The sequence below is a fragment of the Pseudonaja textilis genome, chromosome 1 (genome assembly GCF_049901715.1).
Source record: "Pseudonaja textilis isolate UNSWEBS1 chromosome 1, rPseTex1.2, whole genome shotgun sequence".
In the NCBI taxonomy this organism is placed as follows: domain Eukaryota; kingdom Metazoa; phylum Chordata; class Lepidosauria; order Squamata; family Elapidae; genus Pseudonaja; species Pseudonaja textilis.
Genome location: NC_141990.1, coordinates 111,199,092 through 111,223,871, shown reverse-complemented (window position 1 = coordinate 111,223,871; position 24,780 = coordinate 111,199,092). Strand labels below are relative to the sequence as shown.

The 24,780-nt window shown below is 39.6% G+C and overlaps 1 protein-coding gene across 1 annotated transcript; it reads left to right on the top strand.

The window, feature by feature from the left end:
* Window positions 1–796: 796 nt before the first annotated feature.
* HTR1E (5-hydroxytryptamine receptor 1E) lies at window positions 797–24,780 on the top strand. The gene is made up of 2 exons (XM_087921996.1): window positions 797–1,129; window positions 23,544–24,780. Exon 2 carries the CDS (start codon window positions 23,682–23,684, stop codon window positions 24,774–24,776), a length of 1,095 nt encoding a protein of 364 aa, XP_087778122.1. The 5' UTR covers window positions 797–1,129; window positions 23,544–23,681; the 3' UTR covers window positions 24,777–24,780.

Sequence of the window (24,780 nt, the reverse complement as noted above, 5' to 3'; positions counted from 1 at the left end):
TTGTTTTTCTTTTGTCATTTAGTTACAGGTATAATTAATGGAAGGGTAGAGAGATCTGTAAATAGTATTTATGGAAATGCGATACAGCCGTAGTAAGTAATTTGTATTTCTCATCCCCTAGATTTTAGGGAAGTTAGACAAAATTGTAAGAGAGAAGGATAACAACCCATTAGGCAATGAGTATACATCGCTATAAATGTATTTATTGAAAATATTTTGTCCTCCTCAGACAGCACAGTTCTCTCAAACAGGATGACAATGATACGGGGAAAAAAACAACACTAAAATGATAGTGCACTACATCTATCATTTCTCCGAATCTAAAACAGGCAGCAATCCTATCCCATATAATTCTGCCAGTAAATACATATTTCTCTTTCTCCAACAGCAAAAATCACCAATATTTTGCATCAGGGGTGCAGCTTAATTCTGCTTAAAGAGAAAACTGCAGGCGGCACCCTAAAGCCCCGGCCCCTCACTCCTGAAGGAGAGGGAGGCCCGTTGCTGCCGGCCTTTCTTCTGGGACTCCCTCTGTGGCGTGGCTTCTCGGAAGCCTTCATGGGCACGACCCATCAAAGACTCTTAAATTCTAATAAATTCTATTAATGATTATTTAATTATTTAATTAATTCTAATTAATTAATTAATTCCAACTCTTAAATTGTTCACTCCCCCACTAGAATAATCCGGCGCCGTCCGATGGCTCTCCGACATTCCCTGGAAAGTGCTGCCCCCTGGCGACCGTCGCCGGCCCGGGGATTGCAGGGCAGCGGCGCCTTGCCGTATAAAACTGCCACGGGCGGCACTTCAGTTCTTCTCCTGCGTCGGAAATCGTCTACGGTACTTTGGCGCCTTTCTTCGCCCTCCACAGCAGCCGCCCGGCTAACGACCGGGGCTGGCGCGCTCTTTCTTGGAGCCGGGGTTAGATGGCCCGGTTGCGTCCCGACAGCCTCTCCTCGAGGTGGATTTAAAGCGGGCGCCCAGGGGAGAGCCTCGTTGACTTCCTCGGGAGGCGCCGGAGGACGTCCGGGGAAGAAACACCTCGGGGCGATGGGGTAGCGGTGCCTTCGGAAGCGCCTCGCGTCTGCCCCGCAGGGGAGACGTGACCAAGGCGGAATTTGTCCCCAAGGTGAGTGCCGCGGCTGACGTGTTTAAGAGACCAAGTGGGGTGGGGTGGGGTGCTGCTGCTTTGGGCAGGGCGTTGTGTGAGGGAGAAAGTGGTGCTCTCTCTAAGCTGGAGTCCCACGCGAGGAAATCGGGGCAAGGACTGATCCCAGGAACAAAACTCGGGTGGGATCCGAGTCGCTTCCAGGCTCGCCACAGCCCCCTTTGCTGTAAAACTAGGCTTCACCTATAGACTGAGGTGTTCCAGTAGCGCAAGGGAGTGAACCGCTTGATCTGACCACGTTCGAGAAAGAGAGCTTGCGCTAGGCAGAGAGGAGGCGAGGTTGGGGGGGAGCGGGGGGCTCCTTCCCAATTCCGAGGCGCCGGGAGCAAAGAAACGTCAAAGCCAGCCTCGAACTCGGATGCCTCGATCTCGCCACCTGCGAGGCGCGAAAGAGCGTCAAGCGGTGGAGAGACGGAGGAAAAGCGGACCGTCGAAGGGAAGCGGCGCGAAAACTCCGGCAGTTGCCTCCGGCGATGGTTTATGGTTTTAATTTTGGTAGGCGAGCTCTTGTTCAAGATTAAATTGAGGGAAAGGCTAATGGTGAAGTCGGGTTAAAAAAAAAAACAAGGGAGTGGTTCCCAAAGGTGCTTTTTCCAAAAAGGCAACTGGATTTTCTTGGGGTTTTTTTTCTCCCCCTTTTAGTTCTCATCCAAGAAGCTTCTTCAATTCAGCTTCTTGATGGAGAATTTCCATGGACAACAAGGGAGTGCGGTTGGGTGTCATTTATTTTTCAGCCAGTTGCAACCGGAACCGTATTAAATGTGGCATAACAGGCAACCAAGTTTTGATATATGTATATATAAAAGTGTGTATGTGTATACTTCTTGGTTTATCGGTGCAAAGAATGAATCCAGCAAACTGACAAGCTATGGATTATTATGGCCAACAAATCCAGCTGGCTCCATGGGAATCCTTCAATGTTTCTTGGTGCTTCTTTTTTTATGCAGGTGTGTGTGTGTGTGTGTGTGTGTGTGTGAGAGAGAGAGAGAGAGAGATGTTACCACAATATATTAATTATTTTTGTTTTCCAGTTATTTCAAAGATCAGCATTAAACTGTGACTTAGAGTAAAACCCTCACCTATATTTAAAAGGGACCTTTCTATATAATATCTACAACAGTTGTGCATATGTCTTATATTGAAAAGGTTGTGTTTCTCCTAAACAAACATTAATACAAACTTCAATTGGTACTTAAATGTCAGAAAGGATTTTGATGGACAGCTGTGAAATTTGCCCAAATGGTGGTGAAATGCTATAATCCTAGTTTAGTTTCACTTAGTTCTACTGGATGGGCAGATTGAGTGTTCTAGCCCTATATTTAGGGCTACGGTAAAAGGGGGGGGGGGATAGCTATGAACCTAGCTATCTTTCCAAAGATGATTAGAATTGACATTTGAACTTGAGTGGACATCTTTATTGTTTTTCTTAAATATATTATAGAGGGGGTATTTTTAGAGTTATGAAAACCAAGACATTGGATGATAAGAATGTCATGTTGGTAAATGGGCAGATTGTGGTAGCATTTCAGTACGTGATGCTTTGTGGGTGGCATTCAAAGCACATATAGACTATCTTCAATATCCTCAAGCCAAAAAAGGACAAAGGCATTTTGTGAGATGTTGGCTACTGTTGGCTTGGTATCATTAGGAACTTATTCATGATTCCTAAAACTATATGACCTCCCGAAAGCATTTGATTCATCTTCCTGATGTCTGATATGACAAAAAGGAAAAAAGCACAACTAGAGAGTCATCATACTATTTTTAATTCCATTTAAAACTAAATGGAATCCAATTTAATTCTTAGGCTGAAGACATTCACAGCTGTTTTGTGTGTGGTGCCTGGCATTCCATTGGCCTTTGATGAACCTCTCTGTTGTAACTTTTGACATGGTTAGTGTAGCTTTGGCTTAGCATTTACAAACAATTGATATATTAGCATATACCCCATGCTTTTACCCAAGTATGTATTGCAGACCCAGCCAATTGTGTTTTCTTCAATAAAACATGCCATAAGGTGTTGTGTAAAAGCCACTGATGACTGGCCTAATCCCATGCAATGAGTCACTTTAATGTAGATCTCTGAAGCTTTGCTCTAATTAACATTTTCATTGTTTAAAGTTATCCTAATCCAGCTGCATGTCTAATTGCTCCAGGTGTACATTTGCATATAAATATGTCCATAGTAAACTGACAGATGTATCTTTAGGCACAGAATAAAGGCACTTACCCATGCAAAGCCATCAGCTGTTACACATGACAGCTTCTGCATCAGGTCATAAAAGTCCTGCCTTTGGGGCAAAGTAGAATTTAAATTCCATAACGTTCTTAATTTCAGTTTGATTTCTACCTTTGTACAGGTGAAACAAATACTTAAATCTAAAGCTTTCTAAAGCTTAACATAACTTCTGCCTAGAGACACTAGATACTAAATTATCATGAGTGACATTCTTTGGATATCCTCCTTGGAAAATGCTAGATGCCTAAGAACATATCATCCAGGGATGTCAGTAACTTGGATCATGAAGGTCAGATAAAAATTGGATTGTTATAAGGGTTTAAAGCTTTTGCTTCTCCACGAAGATTGGAATGTTTCTAAGATGTGCTTATTAATGGTGTTTGGGTATCACCGAAGTGGTGCGATAGGCATGTAGTGATTTACACTTTCCAGCTCCATTCCCTGCATTGCAAATATTCGTCTTTCTGATGAACAGGTAGAATAGGAGAAGATGCCTTACCCCTGCTGAAAATGAGAATAGTTCTAAATGAGGTGCTATTAGATTCATAGAATTTACTGATTTATCTGTCATTTGTAACCCTCTTGTATTTACGTACTTAACTAGCTGCGCATGAGCATCTCTGGATGCAGAACAATCCTGTGAAGGTTATAGATGGGTGAAGCTAATGCAGAAGAACCATCTGTGCTGCTGTCATGGTCCCCTGACTGATGCGTTTTCTGAGAAAGAGGTAGCAGTCCCCAGGCTAGGCTTTCCAGTGAGAAAGTTTTGAGTGACCAGGAGGCTGAAGGCACCCACAGAAGAGGCTTACCAAACTGGCCCAGGGTGGAACTCTAATCTTTGTTACAGAGAGAGGATCTAAACCAGGGGTCTCCAAACTTGGCAATTTTAAGACTTGTGAACTTCAACTCCCTGGTGAATTCATTTGTGGGTGCCAGTGGGAGAGGGAAATAGTGTGTGGGTTTGTGGGGAGGCTAGCTATGTAAGGAGCAAATAAAAATAGGAAAGAGTTCCAACAAGATGCACAAAATAGAAGAGAAAATCTCCTAGACAATAAAAGGAAAGGAAAGGAAAGGAAAGGAAAGGAAAGGAAAGGAAGGAAGGAAGGAAGGAAGGAAGGAAGGAAGGAAGAAAGAAAGAAAGAAAGAAAGAAAGAAAGAAAGAAAGAAAGAAAGAAAGAAAGAAAGAAAGAAAGAAAGAAAGAAAGAATGTCCTAGCAGTAAACATTTTGGAAACCACTCCTCCCTTAAGTATTCTCAGTTTTCCTTAGGAATTCTTGGTTCTTGATCGCTTGTCACATAATCATTGCAGTGATTTCTGTATTACCTCATCGAGTTTTTACAAGTTGTTCTGAAGAAAAAGGAGCTTCTCTGAAAAAGAGAAAGTGGTGGTGGCCCTCATCAACAATAGCACATGGAATATTTTTTTCAACTGGATCAAATAGCTTCACAGACTGCCACTTTTTGTGGACTACAGTTGCTCAGAGAAGCTTGGCATTGTATAGTCTAAACCAGGGCTCTCCAACCTTGGCAACTTTAAGACTTGTGGACTTCAGTTCCCAGAATTCTGGGAGTTGAAGGCCACAAGTCTTAAAGTTGCCAAGGTTCTTCAACCCTCTGGTCTAAATTGCCCTGTGTTTCTCCTACTGAATAGTAATGATAGGATTCGACCACCAGAGATGCATTGATTATGTCATGGTTAACTTGTAGTCTGCTGACAGAAGTCGGGCCTGCCTTACCATTATTTAAAGTAATTGATCTGATGCTTAGTCCCTCAATAAGACCCTTCCATTTTTCCTTTGGAGCAACTGAAAGCAATGTTCCAAAGATCTGAGCCCTCATCCTACTTCTTACAAAAAGCTTCACCTTCAGAAAGCCCTGCTGAAGATAGGAAAGGTCCAGTAACCTTTTCAACTTCTGGAAATGAGTGATTCTACCAATCTTTTTGGCACCAAACTTAACCCATCTTGAAATTAAAATCTAAGGGCTCCTGTAAGTCAAGCTTCGCTCCTGGTGATTTCAGGAACTCATTCATGAAGGCAAAATCATCCTTGACATGATTAAAATGATGAAAACTTCATAATCCCATGAAAGTCCCTAATAGTTCAGAGCTATAGTTAAATTTAAACCCTTTGTGATCTAATCCTGACGCCAGCAGCAAACTGTAGTTAGAAAAATTAGAAGTGGGTTGTTTGCATTTTAGCATTTTTATACTCAAATACACTTTCATGACTTCTTTCTTTTTAAATAAAGAATTATGTGGAACCATGAATAGTTCCAAAGCTTCTCAGTCCTGTCCTTCTCAAAAACCAACAAAACAATGTTACTTGGATTTAGGTTGTCATGGTACTTGATCCCATGTCTCTTTAGTCAATGTATGTCTCATTGAGTTCAATAGACCTGTCAGATTAGATTATGGTTTTACATCCCTGTTCTGTGCTCTGCTGTGCAGTGAAAGCAGAATCTACAATCAAATGCAAATGAGGGTGAACAGCTTTATATATTTTCTAGGTTAGCAATATGCAATTTGGTCATACTTTTAAGACTTCAGGTACAATACAGGATTCCACAAATTAACACACACACACAATTTTACCACCCCTCAACTTTACAAACAAACCAACAAATCAAAGAAGGTTTTTTTTTCTACTTCTATGATATTCTCATCTTTATTTTCTAGGGGGTCTCTGAAGGAATGAAGGCACTCAAGAAGCCTGTAGCTTTTTATCTGAAGGATAAATGCTTTCTAAAAATTAAAGGAAATAAAAATAAAAGGTTTAGGTTACCTAATGTGGAAAGGGGGAGAGGAAGAGAGAGGGAGGGAGAAAGGGAGAGAGGGAGGGAGGGTCTATTGAAATATGTACTCCAAAATCATATGCTGTTATTTATTTATTTTACAGCACACCCAAGTGCAAAAAAAAAAAAAAAAGGAGTCCTTGCAGATTTTACTCCTAGTCGCTGCTGGCTGTAGGAGGTGGTGCTCACCTCCATTTCAAGGTCATTGAGCCAGTACTGCCCAAAGACATTTCTGCAGTCATGTGGCCAGCATGACATCATGGAATACTGTTACCTTCCCACCAAAGTGGTACCTGTTTATCTACTTGCATTTGCATGCTTTCAAACTGCTAGGTTGGCAGGAGCTGGGATGAGGACGGGCGCTCACCCAGTTGCATAGAGCTTCCTCATCTGACAAGACCAGTGTCTTAATTGCTGAGCCACCATGCCACCCCACTGACTACCCACCCTGATCCCAAATGGACATAGGTGGCATACAGTATCATCCAAAAGAAAACATAAATAAACCGTGTCAGTACCAGTAGTGGGATTCAATTTTTTTTACTACCAGTTCTGTGGGCGTGGCTTGGTGGGTGTGGTGTGGTTTGGTGGGCATGACAGGGAAAGGATATTGCAAAATCCCCATTCCCTCCCCACCCCACTAACCTGCTTTCCAGCTCTGTTCTCCTGTGCAGGGCAACAAAAAAAGACCCAGCTGATCAGCTGGGACTTGGGAGGCAGAGAAGAGATGGGGGTGGGGCCGGTCAGAGATGGTATTCCAAACTACTCAAAATTTCCGCTCCTGTTCTCGAGAACTGATCAGAACCTGCTGAATACCACCTCTAGTCAGTATTCCTTCTCTTAAAAAAAAACAAAACCTAAAATAAAATTCAAATTCAAACCACTCAAGATAGGCACCCAAAGTCAGCAGAATTAATCTGTTTTCCGAATTGCAGGAAGGTAGGATCTGCGTGCACTGGGTGGGGAAGACAGCGTACCATTTCCCGCAACTGCATGACCTTAGAAGGGAATGATAACCCAACACTTTTGGAGAACAGTAGGTTGGAGAAGGCAGAGCTGGAGTGTTGGAGCTGGACTCGTGCAATGGGAGCAGTTTCCCTAGGAATCAGTCAGCCGTTGATTTAAATAGTCCTCGACTTACAATTACAATTGGAACCAGAATTCCCATGGCAAGTCATTGTGGTTGTAAATAGAGTCAGACCTGATTTTACAACTTTTATGGAGATTGTTTAGCAAATCACCATGGTCCTTAAGTGAACCATGTCATCATGAAGTGAATCACGTGTTGTTAAGCAAATGGGCATAGGTTGTCAAAAATTGGCAAAAGATCGCACATCAATATCACAGGATGCTGCAACCGGTTGTAAATGCAGGCCAGTTGCCAATCACCTCAATTGCGATCATGTGACTGTGGGGGGATGGCACAACAGTCATAAGTGCAAGTACAGGTCATAAATGCCTTTTTCCAAGGCTTCTGTAACTTTAAACCATTGTTACATGAATGGTCGTAAGTTGGGACCTCTATAGTCCTTTGAACTGCTGATACAGTTCTACAGAGGAATTATTGAGTGTGTCATCTGCACCTCTATAAATGTCTGGTTTGGTTCTGCAACCCAACAGGACAGACACAGACTTCTGAGAGTACTTAGGATTGCAGAAAAAACAATTACTACCAAATCAAAAAGGGCTGTGAAAATATTTACATCACATCCTGGACATAAACTGTTTCAACTACTTCCCCCAGAACAATGCTATAGAGCACTGCACACCAGAACGACTAGACACAAGAACATTTTTTCCTGAATGCCATCGCTCTACAAAACAAATAATCCCCTCAACACTGTTCAACTATTTACAAAGTCTGCACTACTACTACTATTAATCTTTTCATACTTCTTATCACCCATCCCCTCCCAGTTGTGACTGTAGGACTGTAACTTTGTTGCTTGTATCCTTACAATTTATATTGACTGTTCCCTAGTATGATTTGATTGCTTATTGTACCCTATGACTATTATTAAGTATTGTACCTTATGATTCTTGACTCTTGACAAATGTATCTTTTATTTTATGTATACTGAGACTATTTACACCAAGACAAATTCCTTGTGTGTCCAATCACACTTGGCCAATAAATAATTCTAATTCTAATTCTGTACAAGATAAGAAAAATAGAGAATGTCTTTATTAAGGTTGCACAATATTATGGGGTATTTTAAATGATTTAACTGAAACAACAATATCCATTTTATACAGAAAGGGTTGAAACCATTAGATATTCTAAGTTTCAAAGGCCAATCATAGGAACATGAAAGAAAACCCAGAACTTGAAGGTAAATATGAGCTTCCATTGCCTTGACAACCTGAATTGCTGGGATTCAGAGAAATTATAAATCAACTTGGGGACAATTATATCTTAATAGCTTGCCTGTTAAGGTTTTGAAATAATTCAATTTGAATTTGTTTTCCTGGAGATAAAATGATTCATTTGGTCAAAATAATATATCACCAGGATGTCACTGAGAGATAAGCTTTCTAGCTCAAATGATATTCAGTGCTTTTCTGGCAAATTTGTTGCCATTAGGATATCCATATGCCTTCTTTGAATGAATGGAAATAAAATCATGCTTGCTAGCCAAAAATGAGATAACTGGGATTGTGTGATTGTATGTATATAAAAAGGAAAGCTCAAGAGAAGATTTAAAACCCATGGAGACTCTTGAATAAATGTGTGCAATTAGGGATTCTAACTGTCCTACTAGTTACTTCTGTTTTTTTAAAATCTATTCCTACATGTATTTTGTCAGGGATGCAAAACTCTCTTAGGTATTACAGCTTCTTGGCAAATAATTTTTTTCTCTCTTTTTCACTTTAGGAAGCAAATATAGCACTTAAGGGCTAGGTTCAGATTTTTGCTTGGTGAGGGAAGGGACATCATCAAATCATCCAAAGTACAATAATGCCTTATATCAAAAAAAGAAGACCATCTCATTAAGACATGAAAGTTAATCAACTGTATAGGCAACACTTGTAATGGCTTACAACCATTCATTTAAAGCTACATGGAAACTGAAAAAATGATATATGATCATTTTTCACACTTATGATCATTGCAGCATCCCCATGGTCATGTGATCAAAATTCAGATGCTTGGCAACAGGTCATCTTTATGACAATTGCAATGTCTCAGGTCATGTGATCTCCTTTTGAGACCTGATAAAGTCAATGGAGAAGCCAGATTCACTCAAGAGCCTTGTTACTAATATAGTAAATGGGGCAAAATTCACTTAACTTTCTGGCTTAGTAATGGAAATTTGGGGGCTCAGTTGAAATCATAAGTTGAGAACTACCTGTATGCTAGTCTTGAAACAAGGTATTTTAGAAATTTCACTATTTGAACTACCGTGTAGGATGTGTCAAATTTTACACGTTTCAATTTGCAAACATTGGGGTGCTCAAACGTTTTGGCATGCTTTGGCGATTATAAATATATTTTGTTCACTTTAACATAATTTAGATGTGCTTGGTAAATAACTACATAAATATCTTTTTAACATTTTGTTTGTTTCATACAGTGACTTATTTATTTACAGAACTTATGCTGATACCTATCTGCTATGATTCTAGGTAGCTCAAACTGAACTGTACCCTAAATATAAGAGTACTTTTTAACCCAGGCACCAGATCAAACAGCCGTCCTAGCCCAATGCTTGGGGGAAGGCAGGTCTTCACAGTTCTCTGGAAGGCTAAAAGTGTAGGGATCCCTCTGATCCAAGGTGGGAGGCAGTTCCAAAGGGATGGGCAACTACCAAGAGATCCTATCAGATGGCAACATTTAAAGGAGGGTCCTGGAGTGCTCCCACCTTATGTAATCTAATAGAATGGGCAGGTGCCTTTAGGGAAAGGTAATCCCACACTTCCTAAGTGAACCCCTTGTGCTCCAGTTTTTGCCTTCCTTCCTGCAAAAGGGACTTCCCTATTGGTTGGGTTCCTCATACACATTAACTCCAAAGTTAGTAGCTCAGGTGGTAACTCAGGTAACAATGCAAACATTTGAACATAGTAACACCTTTGGTAATGGCAGCAGACTGCAAATAGTGAAGACAACTGGTGGCCAAGCTCAAACAACTTCGTGAGGGATAAAATGATGAAAATGTGGTGTGGAAGGGACCGGTGGTTTTGATTTTGATCATATTTCAGCATTTGAAATTATACAAAAGGGGTAGTTCAGAGCTACAGATCACCTATCCTTATCAGTGGTGGGATTCAAATTTTTTTACTACCGGTTCTGTGGGTGTGGCCTGGTGGGCGTGGCAGGGGAAGGATACTGTAAAATCTCAAGTCAGAAGTGGTATTTGCTGGTTCTCCAAACTACTCAAAATTTCTGCTACCGGTTCTCAAGAACTGGTCAGAACCTGCCAAATACCACCTCTGATCCTTATCCTTAATTTTCCAAATGAAGAAATATGACAACTCATAAAAGGCTCCACATAAGATAGGTAGTCTCCTGGTGGTAAGGCCGAATCAGATTCTTTCCATCCATATAAACATGTTTTTGACGCGTGCGATACAAACAAGCATACTTTTTATGTGGAAGACCACTTGATTGGTGAAACTAGCAACTCTGTCTGAAAATCCTGGGCAACCACTGTAAGCAATTTTGAGATAAGTAGCTCAGTAGTCAGAATCGGGCCCTGTCCACACTTGCACTTATAGTAATGACAGCTTAGACTGCCTTATCAGTACAATTCCCTTCCTTACCTTCATGGTGTTATCATTGGCTTAAGTCACCATTAGCTGGAGTGGGATAAAAATATTTTTAGTGTTATTCTGACACTATTTAAGAATAGCCTCAAAGGAGGTAAAACCTGTCAGACTTTTCCACACAGGTGAAATCAGTTCAGCTGTGTTGAAGTTCCAAGGTATGTTTGGGGAATGCCTCTCCTTTAGCTATTAGACAGCCTCAGTCTTAACCATTTGTCTCACAGGCATTTCTCATTTTACTTGCTGAATTCATTTGAGATCAATCCTCTTCCCTCCTGCTGCCATTTCTGTTTTTGAATCAATGTTCTTTCCACAGGGTAGAAGAGAACAGACTTCCAAATTGCATTTGGGGAAGAAATATGTGTGCGGGGGATCCTTTTGTGCCAACTTATCAGTTTTGATCTCTTCTCTGATGATGTTATCCACTTTGAGTCATGAAACATCTGCAAGAAAACAAGCTCAGAGAATACCAAGGGCCCCTCATTTCAATCCTGAGCTACAAAGACTCTCCTTTAGGGGTCTTTTCTCTTTCCACCCCACTCTACTGATCAACAGCTAACAAGTTTCAGTTCTCCCGCTCCACAGCCCTAGCTTCTTGCACTCTCGTGGCAAGGCCTGCCTCAGTCTTTTCTGTCTTGATGTCCTCCAATCAAATCCTTTATTTACATTCCTTTAAGCTTGGGAGATTCCCCTGTAGGGAAAGGGGCATATACAGACCATCATCAAGAAGCTCCTTGTTCTTCTTGAGAGTGTTTTGCTTGATGCAGGGGTGGGATTCAAATCTTTTAACAACCAGTTCTGTGGGCATAGCTTAGGTGGTGGGCATGGCTTGGTGGTCATGTGACTGGGTTGGTGGTCATGTTATTGCCTGGGCGTGGCCAACTCAGCATCACTCACATCGAGGCATGCATCTCCTCGCCTGACCTCTCATGACTGTGGGGATGCTGCAACAGTCGTAAGTGTAAAAAATGGTCATAAGTCACTTTTTTCAGTGCTATTGCAACTTTGAATGGTCACTCCACACAAGCTAAGTACCAGCAAAGGAGAGGAAAAGAACTCCAGAGAAGTTCCTGAGACAGGAAGTCTAGTCCTGCCAAGAATGTAATAAGGGTTAATGGAGAGGCAGTTTCTGTAAGCAACACCAGAATGTTTCCTTCCTGCCTTCCTTACAGGATTAGGCCAGTAATTTCTTCTAACAACCGGTTCTCCGAACTGCTTAGAATGTTAACAACCGGTTCTAGCGAATAGGTACGAACCTGTAGAATCCCACCCCTGGCTTGATGAATGTTTTCCCCACCAGTTGGTGATTTGCTGAAAAGGTAAAGCAGCAGTGCCAAAATACAAACACACACACACACACACATCCTAGAACATCGAATAATAGGGTTGGAAAAGACCTTGGAGGCTTTCTAGTACAGCATTATTGCAGTGACTCAGCACAGGACACACTCGTAGAGGGTGTATAAGGAATTATTTAGGAAACACTACATTATGTACTGATTTCTTTGTATTGTGTTATCAGAAAAGGAGAGAGCTAACCCAATAGAATGGAAAGCCCTTTGTACATCTCCCATTTCAGTTCCCCCCCCCCCAATTCCAGGACTAGTGTTCCAATTGTGGACTGGCCTTGTTCAAATGGTTGCTTGGTGCTGTCCTTGAAATTCTCTTGCCACCACTTGAAATCTTCTTCTCTTAAGCTTTTCAATATCATGATTTGAAAGGTATCTTTTATTTTTATTTCATTCTATTCTCTCAGCTGAAAGTAAGACATTTTTATGTGGCATTTAAATTTGATTATACGGCTATTTATTGCACTTTAATATTTTAGCATTTGTGAAGCACCCAGAGAAGATGATCCCAATAGCACTTATACTTATATACCACTTCACAGTGCTTTACAGCCCTCTCTAAGTGGTTTACAGAGTCAGCATATTGCCCTGAACAATCTGGCTCCTCATTTTATCCACCTCGGAAGGATGGAAGGCTGAGTCAACCTTGAGCCTAGTGAGACTTGAACTGCCAAATTGCTGGCAGCCAGCAGTCAGCAGAAGTAGCCTGCAATACTGCATTCTAACCACTGTGCTACCATGGCTCCAATATCCAACGATACTGGAAAGCTTGCTAAATGTAAATAATGAAGTTCTAGGTTAAAAACTATTTATATAAGAAAAGTGGGGGAGGGGCTGCCAAGTACAAATAGATGCAGGAGTATACCATAAATTCCACTTCTGAAATTAGTTTGCATGAACCCTTTGGGAAGAAATTAGGGCAGCACTTGGCCTTTGAATGATGCGCTGAGAAGGATTGCGCTTCAGTAAGTAGGCAAAGTTAAAGCAAAAAAATATATATCTTTGATTCCATTTACATTTGTTTTCAAAGTGGAGACCATATAGTTGTGGATGATTATTTCTTTGGAGTGAAAGTGACTTAGAGTGAGGTATGATGTCTGGAGAACCTTCTGAACAGCGAGAGAACGTTTCCAAGCTAGAAAAAAGGTTAAATCCAAAAGCTGTTTGTGGGGAATGTCCATCATAGCAATTTTAGTTACAATCTCCATATTTACATCTACTGGTAACTAGATGGTAGCATTTGGTTGGCCTTCTTCCAGCCCAGTGTCAAAATTGGGAAGAGTTGGGGAGTAGCATGTACCCTTCAGGCTTCATTTAGGAGAGACATTTGATGCTATTAGTATCAATTTTAATAATTATATTTAAGTAAAGGAAAGTGAAGATTGCAGCTAGGTAAAGATAACAGGTAATCAGAGTTGGAAGGGACCTTGTAGGTCATCTAGTCCAAGTCCCTGCCCAAGCAGGAGACACTACACCAAATTTCCTTTTAATCTGGTTTGGAATCAGTTGATACAAATAGTATTTGGTAGAGTAGGAGATCCAGTTTTAAATCTTCACTTAGCCATGACACTCTTGGAATGACTTTGGGTCAGTTATTAACTCTTACCTAGCCACCTCAAGGGAGTGTTTTAAGAATGAATCTGGTGGAGGGAGCCAAGTGTATCACTGGGTACTTTCTTTGTCATCCCTCTGATCCAGAGGTGGCATTCAGCAGGTTCTGACCAGTTCTGGAGAACCAGTAGCAGAAATTTTGAGTAGTTCAGAGAACCGGCAAATACTGACTAGCCTTGCCCCATCTATTCTCTGCCTCCCGAGTCCCAGCTGATTGGCTGGGTCTCCACAGGAGAATGGAGCTGGAAAGCAGGTTAGTGAGGTGGGGAAGGGATGGAGATTTGCAGTAACCTTCCCTTGCCACGCCCACCAAGCCACACCCACCAAGCCACACCACGCCCACAGAACCGGTAGTAAAAAAAAATTTGAATCCCACCACTGCTCTGTTCCCATCATTTCTTTCAGACATTGAAAATGAAGTGAAGGACAACATTCCTTTCAATAATTAAAAAAAGGTGCTTCAAACATGTAAAGATGTAAAAAGTAATCACGAAAGTGTAAATGAAATGGAATATCAATGGTTTCGCCCAAATTCTGTAGAGCAGGTAACTACTGTTTGTGGCAGGTACTTGGCACTCATTCTACTACTACGGTACCTTGCTGCAAGCAAAGACAAGAAAGTCTAGTAGCTTCCAGACCCATCAGGATGACTACTGACAAGGGATAGTGGGAGCAGTAGTCCAAAAACAAAGGGACACAAGTTGCCTGACCCTTCTCTAAGCTGAAGGTTTCCAGCACAATGGGGAAAAAAATTAAGATGATAATTGCTGGATAGAAAGAACAACAAAAGCCATATTTGTAGGTGGGTTTTTTTTTCCCCTCTCATTTCCTTCCTTTTTCTCTCTCTTTTATTTTCTATATCTTTTTGTTTATTCTGTATACTTTTACTACACTGAAAAATCCTAATTGCACACACAGAGAGACACTTTTCAGCACAGTTTAAAAGATCCATTCCATTGCAATTACTCTATTATTTTGTAATTTTTTTCAAGACCATGGCATACCAAACAATAACTTCTTTTAAAAAACAATACGTTCAGCACCTTTAGGGACCACCAACACCATTGCAGCACCAAAGCAGCAAGCATTGGTTTGGGAAGCTAAACAATGTAAATAAATGCCACAGCATTGCAGTCAGGGATGGAATTGTTGGGCCTGCTTTTGCTCAAAGGCTAATCCCTGCTGTGTTAGGACTTTTCAACAACTCCACCTTCATCCAATGAAGCTGTAAAGGTGTTGTGTAAATCTTCACTGATCATTCTGTCCTCTCTGGCATTTATTTACATATTAGATTTATAACTTGCCCGTTCTTCCAGGAGCTCAAGTTTGGAGCACAGAAACTTGCCTGGGCACAGGAGACATTTTCATTGCTATGAAGCAGCTGGATGTGTTGCTACAAGATAATTTGCCATTAAGCTTTCTGAAAAGCATTGCAATTTCCCCTCTTAAGTCACAGCGATGTGTTGAATTGCCTTAATGGAGATTTCAGTGGCACTTTGTCTGGAATACAGGTTCTGCTGCAGAGCAGCACTTGACATGAATCCCACAATGATTCCCACAAGAGGTCAGGGCACACCTGCAGATTTCTTGTACTGTGAAACAGAGTTTAAGAAATGTTAGGATGCCTGTGGAGCTCTGCTACACCTTGATCCAGCTCTCTTTATGGTAGACAACATAAATCTGCACAGGGTTCTCTCTTCATCACAATATCCTACGAGATTCAAAGATCCTTGTCCTATAAGATTCAAAATAGATAAAGGAAATGTTTTTGTCAAAGTCTGACTTTGACAATCTTTATTATTAACTTAGAAATTTGTACATAATATTTAGTTTTCAATGTTTTGTTGCATTTCTCAAATGCATAAAAAAACCTGGAGACTGTGTGTTGTGGAAACAAAATACAATGCCATTCTGCACATAATAACTAGTCCCACTGAGTTCAGTTAGATGTACTCCCCGGTATGGGGACATATTATTGTTTGCAACATAAACCTATTGTTACATTGCTTCCAGTACTCATTGGGTTATAAGCTTCCCTGGGGTCCCTTAGAAAACCCCAACTTTCAGCTTTCTGTGAAAAGTCAGAAGTGTAATGTTGTTGCATCATTCTGATTTAGAGAAGAAAAATGGTATTTGATCCTGTAGTGTTTAGTTTCGTGGGACCTGCAGGTTAGCTTGTATAGCAACATGAGACTGAAATTTCAACCCAAGTTATGCATTGATATATTACATTGACTTCAATATTGGAGATTAGTTGTGTGCTCAATTCTCCCATTTAGTGGGACTAAGGGTACAATTATATTATTCCTAGTGAAAGGAAATAGAGCTGCTGAGAGGCAATGGCATGCTTTAAAGCACACAGAAGCCTCTGCCTGCAAACCCTCTTTTGCCTAGGATAATTTGATTGCCCCATGCAAGTAACTTGTCATTCCAGGAAAAGACAGTTTTCAGAATAGCAATCAGGAACTATCTAAGAGCATTTGTACACTCTAAAGCAAATTTTTGCCTTTGAATTCAAAGCCTTACACTAGGGTTTCTCAACCTCAACTGTGTTGATGTATGAACTTCAACTCCCGAAATTGGAGAATACTGAGAGTTGAAGTCCACACATCTTAATGTTGGTTGATTGGTTGAGAAACATGACTCTAGACAGCATAGTTGGGCAACCCTTGTTGAGCCAGAGGCACAATTCAAGCAAGTGATGGGCATATTTATATAAAACGGCTGTCATTTTGGGATTTTGTCTAGTGACAAAATAGCTTCCCTCATAGACATGGCCTGGCAAAGAAAATTTCTTAGATATCAGATTAACCTTTCTCCCAATCCACTGTCTCAGGATGGTTTATAGTGTCTCTGTTTCCTATTTATTTATTTACTTATTCATTCATTCATGTATTCATTCATTCATGTATTCATTCATTCATGTGTTCGTTCATTCATGTGTTCATTCATTCATTCATTCATTCTGTAACACTAATTTTAAAGGTCAATTGGAAGAAAGATGGGCCTAAGGAGATGTCTGGAGACATATTAATGCCTGTGGGTATGACCTTGTTTTAAGTATTTTCAGAACAACCTGTAAAGATCGCATAATTGATTTGCTTTGTATAAAATATTATTTGGCATATTTAAATAGCTAGAACTTGTGATTGCTCATAAGCTACTTTCTACTTGCATTTCAGAGTTGAACTCTTTATAGGCAAGCGACTATACAAAGTGTGCTTTTCTATGGAACATCTTGTCTATTATAGGTAACCCAAGTTGACGCAGCCTTCCAGCCTTCCAAAGTCAGTAAAATGAGGGCCCAGATTGTTGGGGACAATATGCTGACTCTATAAATTGCTTAGAGAGGACTGTAAAGCATTGTGAAGTCAGTGGTGGGATTAAAAATTTTTTACTACTGGTTCTGTGGGCGTGGTTTGGTAGGCGTGGCATTGGAAGGATACTGTAAAATCTCCAGTCAGCGGTGGTATTTGCAGATTCTCCGAACTACTCAAAATTTCTGCTATCGGTTCTCCAGAACTGGTCAGAACCTGCTGAATACCACCTCTGTGTGAAGTGGTATAGAAGTCTAAAAGCAATTGCTATCTACCTAAAAAAAAAAAAAACCAAGGATAGGCTACAGGAATGTGGTCCCTGTCCTCCTCCCAAATGTTTAAATATTGGGAGTATTCAGTCTAAATAAAATGTTGTACACATAATGTCTTTTTTATATATGCAATTTTCTATTTTCTAGGCTAGGGCTACAACTTTCATTATGTTTCTAATTCTGAATGCTGGAGGGTTTATTTTGGATGTCAGAGAATCTTATTTGGAAATAAACAGAGCATATAAAACAAACATGGGACTCAAAAAAGCCATACAAAAAGCAAAAGAAAGTGAATCATTTTAAGAGAAAAGCAATAACCAATATCCAAATATTAACTTTGATAAAAACAGAGTGCATTTGGTCATGTTTAATTTACACGACATGATTATCATTTCTCTATTAATTTAGATCACATTACTTTCCCCCCAAGTGAATCACTCAGATTTCCCAGTTCTGAATTTAATATTTGTATTTGGCTTGTGTCTAATCAATAAGAGAGAGAGAGAGAGATGCTGTGGAAGAGTTGTAGGGCTAAGATAAGTGTCATATTTTAAAACACAGCCATCTGTAAAGTTAAGAAATGCCTAGTTACAGTAATTAGATACCATTCACTCATGGTGTGTTTATGGCTTGGATTCTAACTCAGACAGAGGAGTTAAAAAGTCAGGAGAGGTGTACACTGCCTACTACAAGGCAAGCACCAAATAAATGTCAAATGGTTTATAGGGCACTATAATAGATAGGTGTGAATGCTTATCATTCCTGCGTGGGAAGGTGATAAGACGATGTGGAGCAAACATTTGACATCACTGTATCCACCTGCTCTATTTGCATGTAGAGTAACACAAAGCACAGTAGTTATGCAGTACACAAGCTGTTGATTTAAAAAAACAACCTGAAGGGCATGTCCCAGTGTCCTTAAAGTTAGTGACCTATAATTCTTTTATCAGAATTGACTCTCAGGCTGACTCTGTAAACCACTTAGAGAGGGCTGTAAAGCACTGTGAAGTGGTATATAAGTCTAAGTTCTATTGCTATTGCTAACTCCAGGAAGAGTGCAGAGAAGAACAAAGATGATCAGGGGATTGGAGGCTAAAACATATAAACCACAGTTGCTGGAACTGGGTATGTCTAGTTTGATGAAAAGAAGGACTAGGGGAGACATAGCAGTGTTTCAATATTTCAGGGGCTGCCACAAAGAAGGGGGAGTCAAGCTATTCTCCAAAGCACCTGAGGGCAGGACAAGAAGCAATGGGTGGAAACTAATCAAGGAGAGGAGCAACTTAGAACTAAGGAGAAATTTCCTGACAGAACAATTAATCAGTGGAACAACTTGCCTCCAGAAGTTGTGAATGCTCGAATGCTGGAATATTTTTTTAAAAAGTGTTGGATAACCATTTGTCTGAAGTGGTGTAGAGTTTCCTGCCTAGGCAGGGGGTTGGACTATAAGACCTCCAAGGACCCTTCCAAGTCTGTTATTCTATTCCATTCTATTCTATTCCATTCCATTCTAACCCTCCATTAACAATGACTATTGGGCCTGGAATTGCTAAGTGACATTGTTCTAAAGTATGACATCACGTGACTGTACCATTTGGCAATGGCAATTCTGGCAGTCCCCCAGTTGCTGTAGTTAAGCAAGCATTGTGCAGGTCATTAAAGAAAGACTTCTTGTCACTGCAAATTCCAGCTGAGAAGCTGGCAGGGAACATGGGAAATTGCCCTTGTGTGTCCATGGCATGTGGTGACAGCCAGAAGTCTGAGGACCAGTCACAAATCCCCTTTGTTCATCCTCATTATATATTTGAACAGTCACTGTTTTTTTCTCTTTTCAGGTAAGTCTTTGACTTACATCCATCGATGTAAGTCAAAGACTTACCTGTATAAAGAAAAATAGGGTGCCCTTCTCCATTGGCCAAATGAATTAAAGGGGGGAGTGAGTTTCTAGAGGGCTTTTTGGGGACAATCTCAGTTTTTCCAACATCCTCCTTCGATCTTTGAGGGTCATGAGCTCTGTGCTGTTTCTTAGAATAAATGTTAATTCATCATTTATACCAGCCTTGTGCATATTATTTTTTTGTTCACAGTTTCAACTTCTTTCCCAGGGAAAGGAAATCTTCTGTATTTGCACTGGCCATGCCATGAAATCCTTTCTTGAGTTTATTCCTGTTTTGTCAGCTCTGAATGGTGCCAATTGATGGCTTGTTTTCTGCAGATCTCTTATCTTTTTTTCCCCCTCTGCTTCTTCTTTTTCATCAGTTATTAATAAAAGAATAAATATACTGTAGAGCATAGTAGGTTTGTAACAAAAATGTAAGAGGACATAGAGAACAAAGAATGAATATTTATGTGTGTGTGTACAAACATGTGTACAGAATACTTGTAGAGTTTTGTTTTCTTCCCCTGTAAGACTACTCACTCTGCCTACCAACTCTCCCCAATCTGATAAAGCCCAGGAGAAGAGCTCCCTCATGAGGTCTTACTTTGAGATTCTTTTGATAGATCTAATATAATACTGTGTTGTTGGATCATAGGTGTTTTAATTGATGATTGGGAGCAACCCAGAATTCAATATTAGATGGGCACCAATATAAATGTTTTAATTAATTGAATTAGTATAGGAAGCCAGAGTGGCTGCAGAGTTTTGGAAGGAAGACTGCACCATGAAAAAAGCAAGATCTCTTCTATACTTCATTTGGGTCCTTTCATCATTCAATAACAGCAAGAGCATTACCTTGGACATTTTCTTCTTTGAAAGACATTTCCAAAGCAAATGTCTGTCATTAAACTGAATTAATGAATGAATGAAAATATGTGTGTGTGTGCGCGTCTGTGTGCATCTGTGTGCGCGTGCACGTATGTGTGTGTACAACTTAACAGCAGAAAGTTTGGGCTCAATTGTGGCTGTAAGTCAAGGTCTACCCATATTAACAAACAATGCTAACCCAAGAATAAATATGAGGAGTACAAATTTATCTTCCTGGCTGAAAAATACATAGGGATGTTGACTGCAGTGTTAACAAAATCAGCAGCACACACACACAGGTAGCATACACATTGGCACTTTATCTTAAAATTCCAAAATTGGGAAATGTGCAACTTGCCTGGTTTATACCCCTCCTCTCGTTACAGCATTTTGATACAAATTTAAGCACATTTCTTGTAGATGGAGAAGTCTTGCAGCCAGGAAGACAATGCAAACAATGAAAGGAAATTATGAAAAGGGTAACAGAGGGAACACCTCCTCACCCCTTTCCTAAGAGGTCTGTAGGGGGCGTGCATAAGCGCACCAACGCGCCTACCGTCCCTGTCTTATTGTTTCTTTTATTTTTCTTATTTTTCTTATATGTATCCATGTATTCATAACTATCTTTTTACTTATACCTATTATCTTGTAAGCAATTGGCAAAAATAAAATAAATAAATAAATAAATAAAATCTTGATGAGCTTTAATGATCAGGAAATTGTGCTATTAGCACTTACGATCAATACTAGAAACCACTTTTCACAGAACTTATTGAGTTAAACATATTTAACTAGCTTCAATAAGTGTAAGTAAGAAGAAATTCAAATAATCTATACTTGTAGTCAGATGCGCTAATCTTAACTGAGTTCTACCTGACATTAATTATCTGAAGTTTCTCTTAAGTAGGAAGGGACAAATCCAGTGTTACTAAAAATATATTAGAATAACAGTGTGAAAGCAGAAGGAAAAATAATTTAAGGATAGAAAGCAAGAGGAAAAAAATATGGCTTGAGTTTTTTTTATAAAACAAAAAATAACTACCAGTGAATATAGTGATATAAATAGCACAGCAATGTAATGTAAAATAAAATGAGGTAAAATGAGAAGCATCTTTTCTTCTGTAAACAAAAGCAGCAAAAAATATAATATTTCCACATCTGCTACTTGTGAGAAAGACTATCATAGATCTGAATAAAAAGTGGAAGCTGCATTATATGTTCAACAAACACACAGTATGTGTTCTTAAATCCATTGGTTTTCCCAGTTGTAACATACGATCATGAAACTGGACTGTCACAAGACTGAACAAAAAGAACTGATGCCTTTAAATTGAGGAGCTGGAGAATATTGTTGAGAATAATATGGGCCATAACAAAAAAATACCATTAAATACGAAACGAACAAAAAAATCACTGGAATCACTAACAGTTTTGTGAACACAAAACTTAAAGCTTGCCTCTTTTTAAATGTTATATATGGTTTTTTTATTTTTAAAATATTTTATTATATACCACCTGGACTCCCTTTTTTGAGGGAGATGGCAATTTTTAAAAATTAATCATACATTCAAAACATTTATTTATTAATGTGAAGCCTATTGATGCCTGAAACATCAAAGGCAGTCTAAAAAGGAGTAGGCAGAAGGCACTTTGTGTACTACCACTGATGACACTTAAAAGAAACTGCTGTTTTGATGAAATGATATCTACTGGCCTTAATTAGTGATCAGAAGTAACTGAATAATTGAACAATTATTAATCAATACCAATTGACATTATTGTATCACATGCAAAAAAAATTCTCATTACCTTATTTACACATTGTTATTGGAAGCGCTAAGAATCTATGCCCTTTGACCTACAACCCTGGTCTCATTAACTCAGATATTGCAGGGAAGGGTATGAAATCACAGAGTTGTCTCATCGTGTAAAGCAGAGGGAGGGAACTATGATCCCTTTATGACTTGTGGACTTCAACTCCCAGAATTCCTGAGCCATTGGCTCAGAAATTCTGGGAGTTAAAGTCCACAGGTCCTAAAAGGGCACAGTTTCCCACCCCTCATGCAGAACATAATTATTTTCTCAAAATTGTTACAAATAGAAAACCATTTGTAGAAAATGTGTTAGTAAGAGAAAATTCTATTTTGTTTTCCTTTACCAAGAATTCTCCATTCGAGTTTTTAAAAATCCTATTTTACCTTTTCCCATTGAAAATAATGTCAATTCTTATGGGGTGAAATTAATTCTCACCATTCTTGATTTATAGATGGATTTGGTAAAAAAAAAAAAATCTAGTTTGAGCTGTTTCTTCATTCTCTCCCAATGAAGTAATTGGTTCTTCCCCAAGGAAGAGACATTCCAAATACAAAGGGTTCAATTTCAATTCCAATTCAATAGATTTTTAACAGTGGTTTCATGGAAAATGTCTTATACTTTGCTGCTTACCGTATTAAGATTCAAGCCTGAAGTGACTTGAGCCCAAGATTTGTTTGTTCATTTGTTTAATTTCTATAGCCATCTCAACCCAATTGACTATGGGCAGGAGACAGATCTAGAATTCTAGATATTTTAATTAATGATTTGGGACAGGAAAGTATAAGCCACTGTTTGAAGGACAGGATTTCCTCACAATGTGGTAAATTCTGTATTATCCCAGTGGAAGCTTACTTGATTGTTGTATCTCTTTTTTGTGTGAATCTTGAGTTAGCAACTGAACTGAATTAGTACAAATTTTCTTAAACAATTTGCTTCTGAAGAAGGCAGTGGAAGGAAGATAAATATATTTGTAATGTGTTGGCTACTCTGAAAGATCAGTTTACTTGACTTGTGGAGGACAAAATCTGAGATGCAACTACTGTATTACATAACACTATGAGGCAACATTTGTCAAGTAACATCATATTTAAGTTTATCAGAATCTATAGTACAACACAGATTTAAGTAACATCATGACATAGTGAGCCATAGAAATTGTAATGGCAAGTCATCATTGTGTTGATGCACAGGTTCAGTCACTTGAATTATAGTGCCTAGCCCTAAAAGATCTTTTCTGCCCCATCAAGCTTTTCCAAGGAATCACTATTCAGAACTTTATTACTTAACTTATTCGGTGTTGTTTGAAGTTGGCATTAACTCACTTTTAAAAGTTTGGCATATTGGTTTAATTTGTGCTATATTTTTGCACCTTTGGGTTACATGTTGTTTTTAACAGAAGTAGCTTTTAACGTTATAAAAGTAAATGAAACCAGATGATCTGTTATTAATAAATATATTTCATCTTCCAGGAAATCAGAAAGCTAACAGACAAAGTGCTTCAATCTGGAACACATGGGAAGGACAGATGTCAAATTTCAAATTTGGAGCACTTGTGGTAATCTTGGAATGGAGAAAATTTAACCCCGACTCCCAGAAGGCCACCGAAGATGAATCATACTAACTTTACTCCAGAAGCCAACATGGCTACAAAATCTAAAACTGTCACTGAAAATTTGCTAATTACCTTGTCTCTCTCCATAATTACAACCCTGACTATGCTACTGAATTCTTCTGTTATTTCAGCAATCTGCACAACAAAGAAGCTCCACCAGCCAGCCAACTATCTTATATGCTCACTGGCTCTTACAGATCTGCTTGTTGCTATTCTAGTGATGCCCTTGAGCATTGCCTATATAGTGATGGACAGGTGGACCTTGGGATACTTCCTCTGTGAGGTCTGGCTGAGCATAGACATGACCTGCTGCACATGCTCCATACTCCATCTTTGTGTCATTGCCTTGGATAGATACTGGGCAATTACAGATGCTATTGAATATGCCAGGAAAAGGACTGCCAAGAGAGCTGGTATTATGATATGCACAGTATGGGCAATATCGATTTTTATCTCAATGCCTCCATTGTTTTGGCGAAACCACCGTAACAGCAGCAATTCCAGCGACTGCCAAATCCAACACAGTCATATCATTTATACCATATATTCCACCTTTGGAGCATTTTATATCCCTTTGACCCTCATTCTGATTGTCTACTACAGAATCTATCATGCAGCAAAGAGTCTGTATCAAAAACGTGGGTCAAGCAGGCATCTCAGCAGCAGGAGCACCGACAGCCAGAACTCTTTTGCCAGTTGCAAACTCACGCAGACATTTTGCATTTCAGACTTATCCATGTCCGATCCTACCGCGGAATTTGATAGAATCCAGTTTTCAGTGAGGAGCCCTCCGTTTGACAATGATCCCGATTTGGTCGGAGACCGCCAACAGATTTCCAGTGTAAGAGAGAGAAAGGCTGCACGCATTCTTGGCCTCATTTTAGGTGCATTCATTTTGTCTTGGTTGCCATTTTTTATTAAGGAGCTCATTGTGGGCCTTGGGATAAGCACTGTGTCAGCAGAAGTTGCTCATTTTTTGACATGGCTTGGCTATGTGAATTCTCTTATCAATCCTCTGCTGTATACTAGTTTTAATGAAGATTTTAAATTTGCCTTTAAAAAACTCATTAAATGTTGGGAACACCCTTAAAACA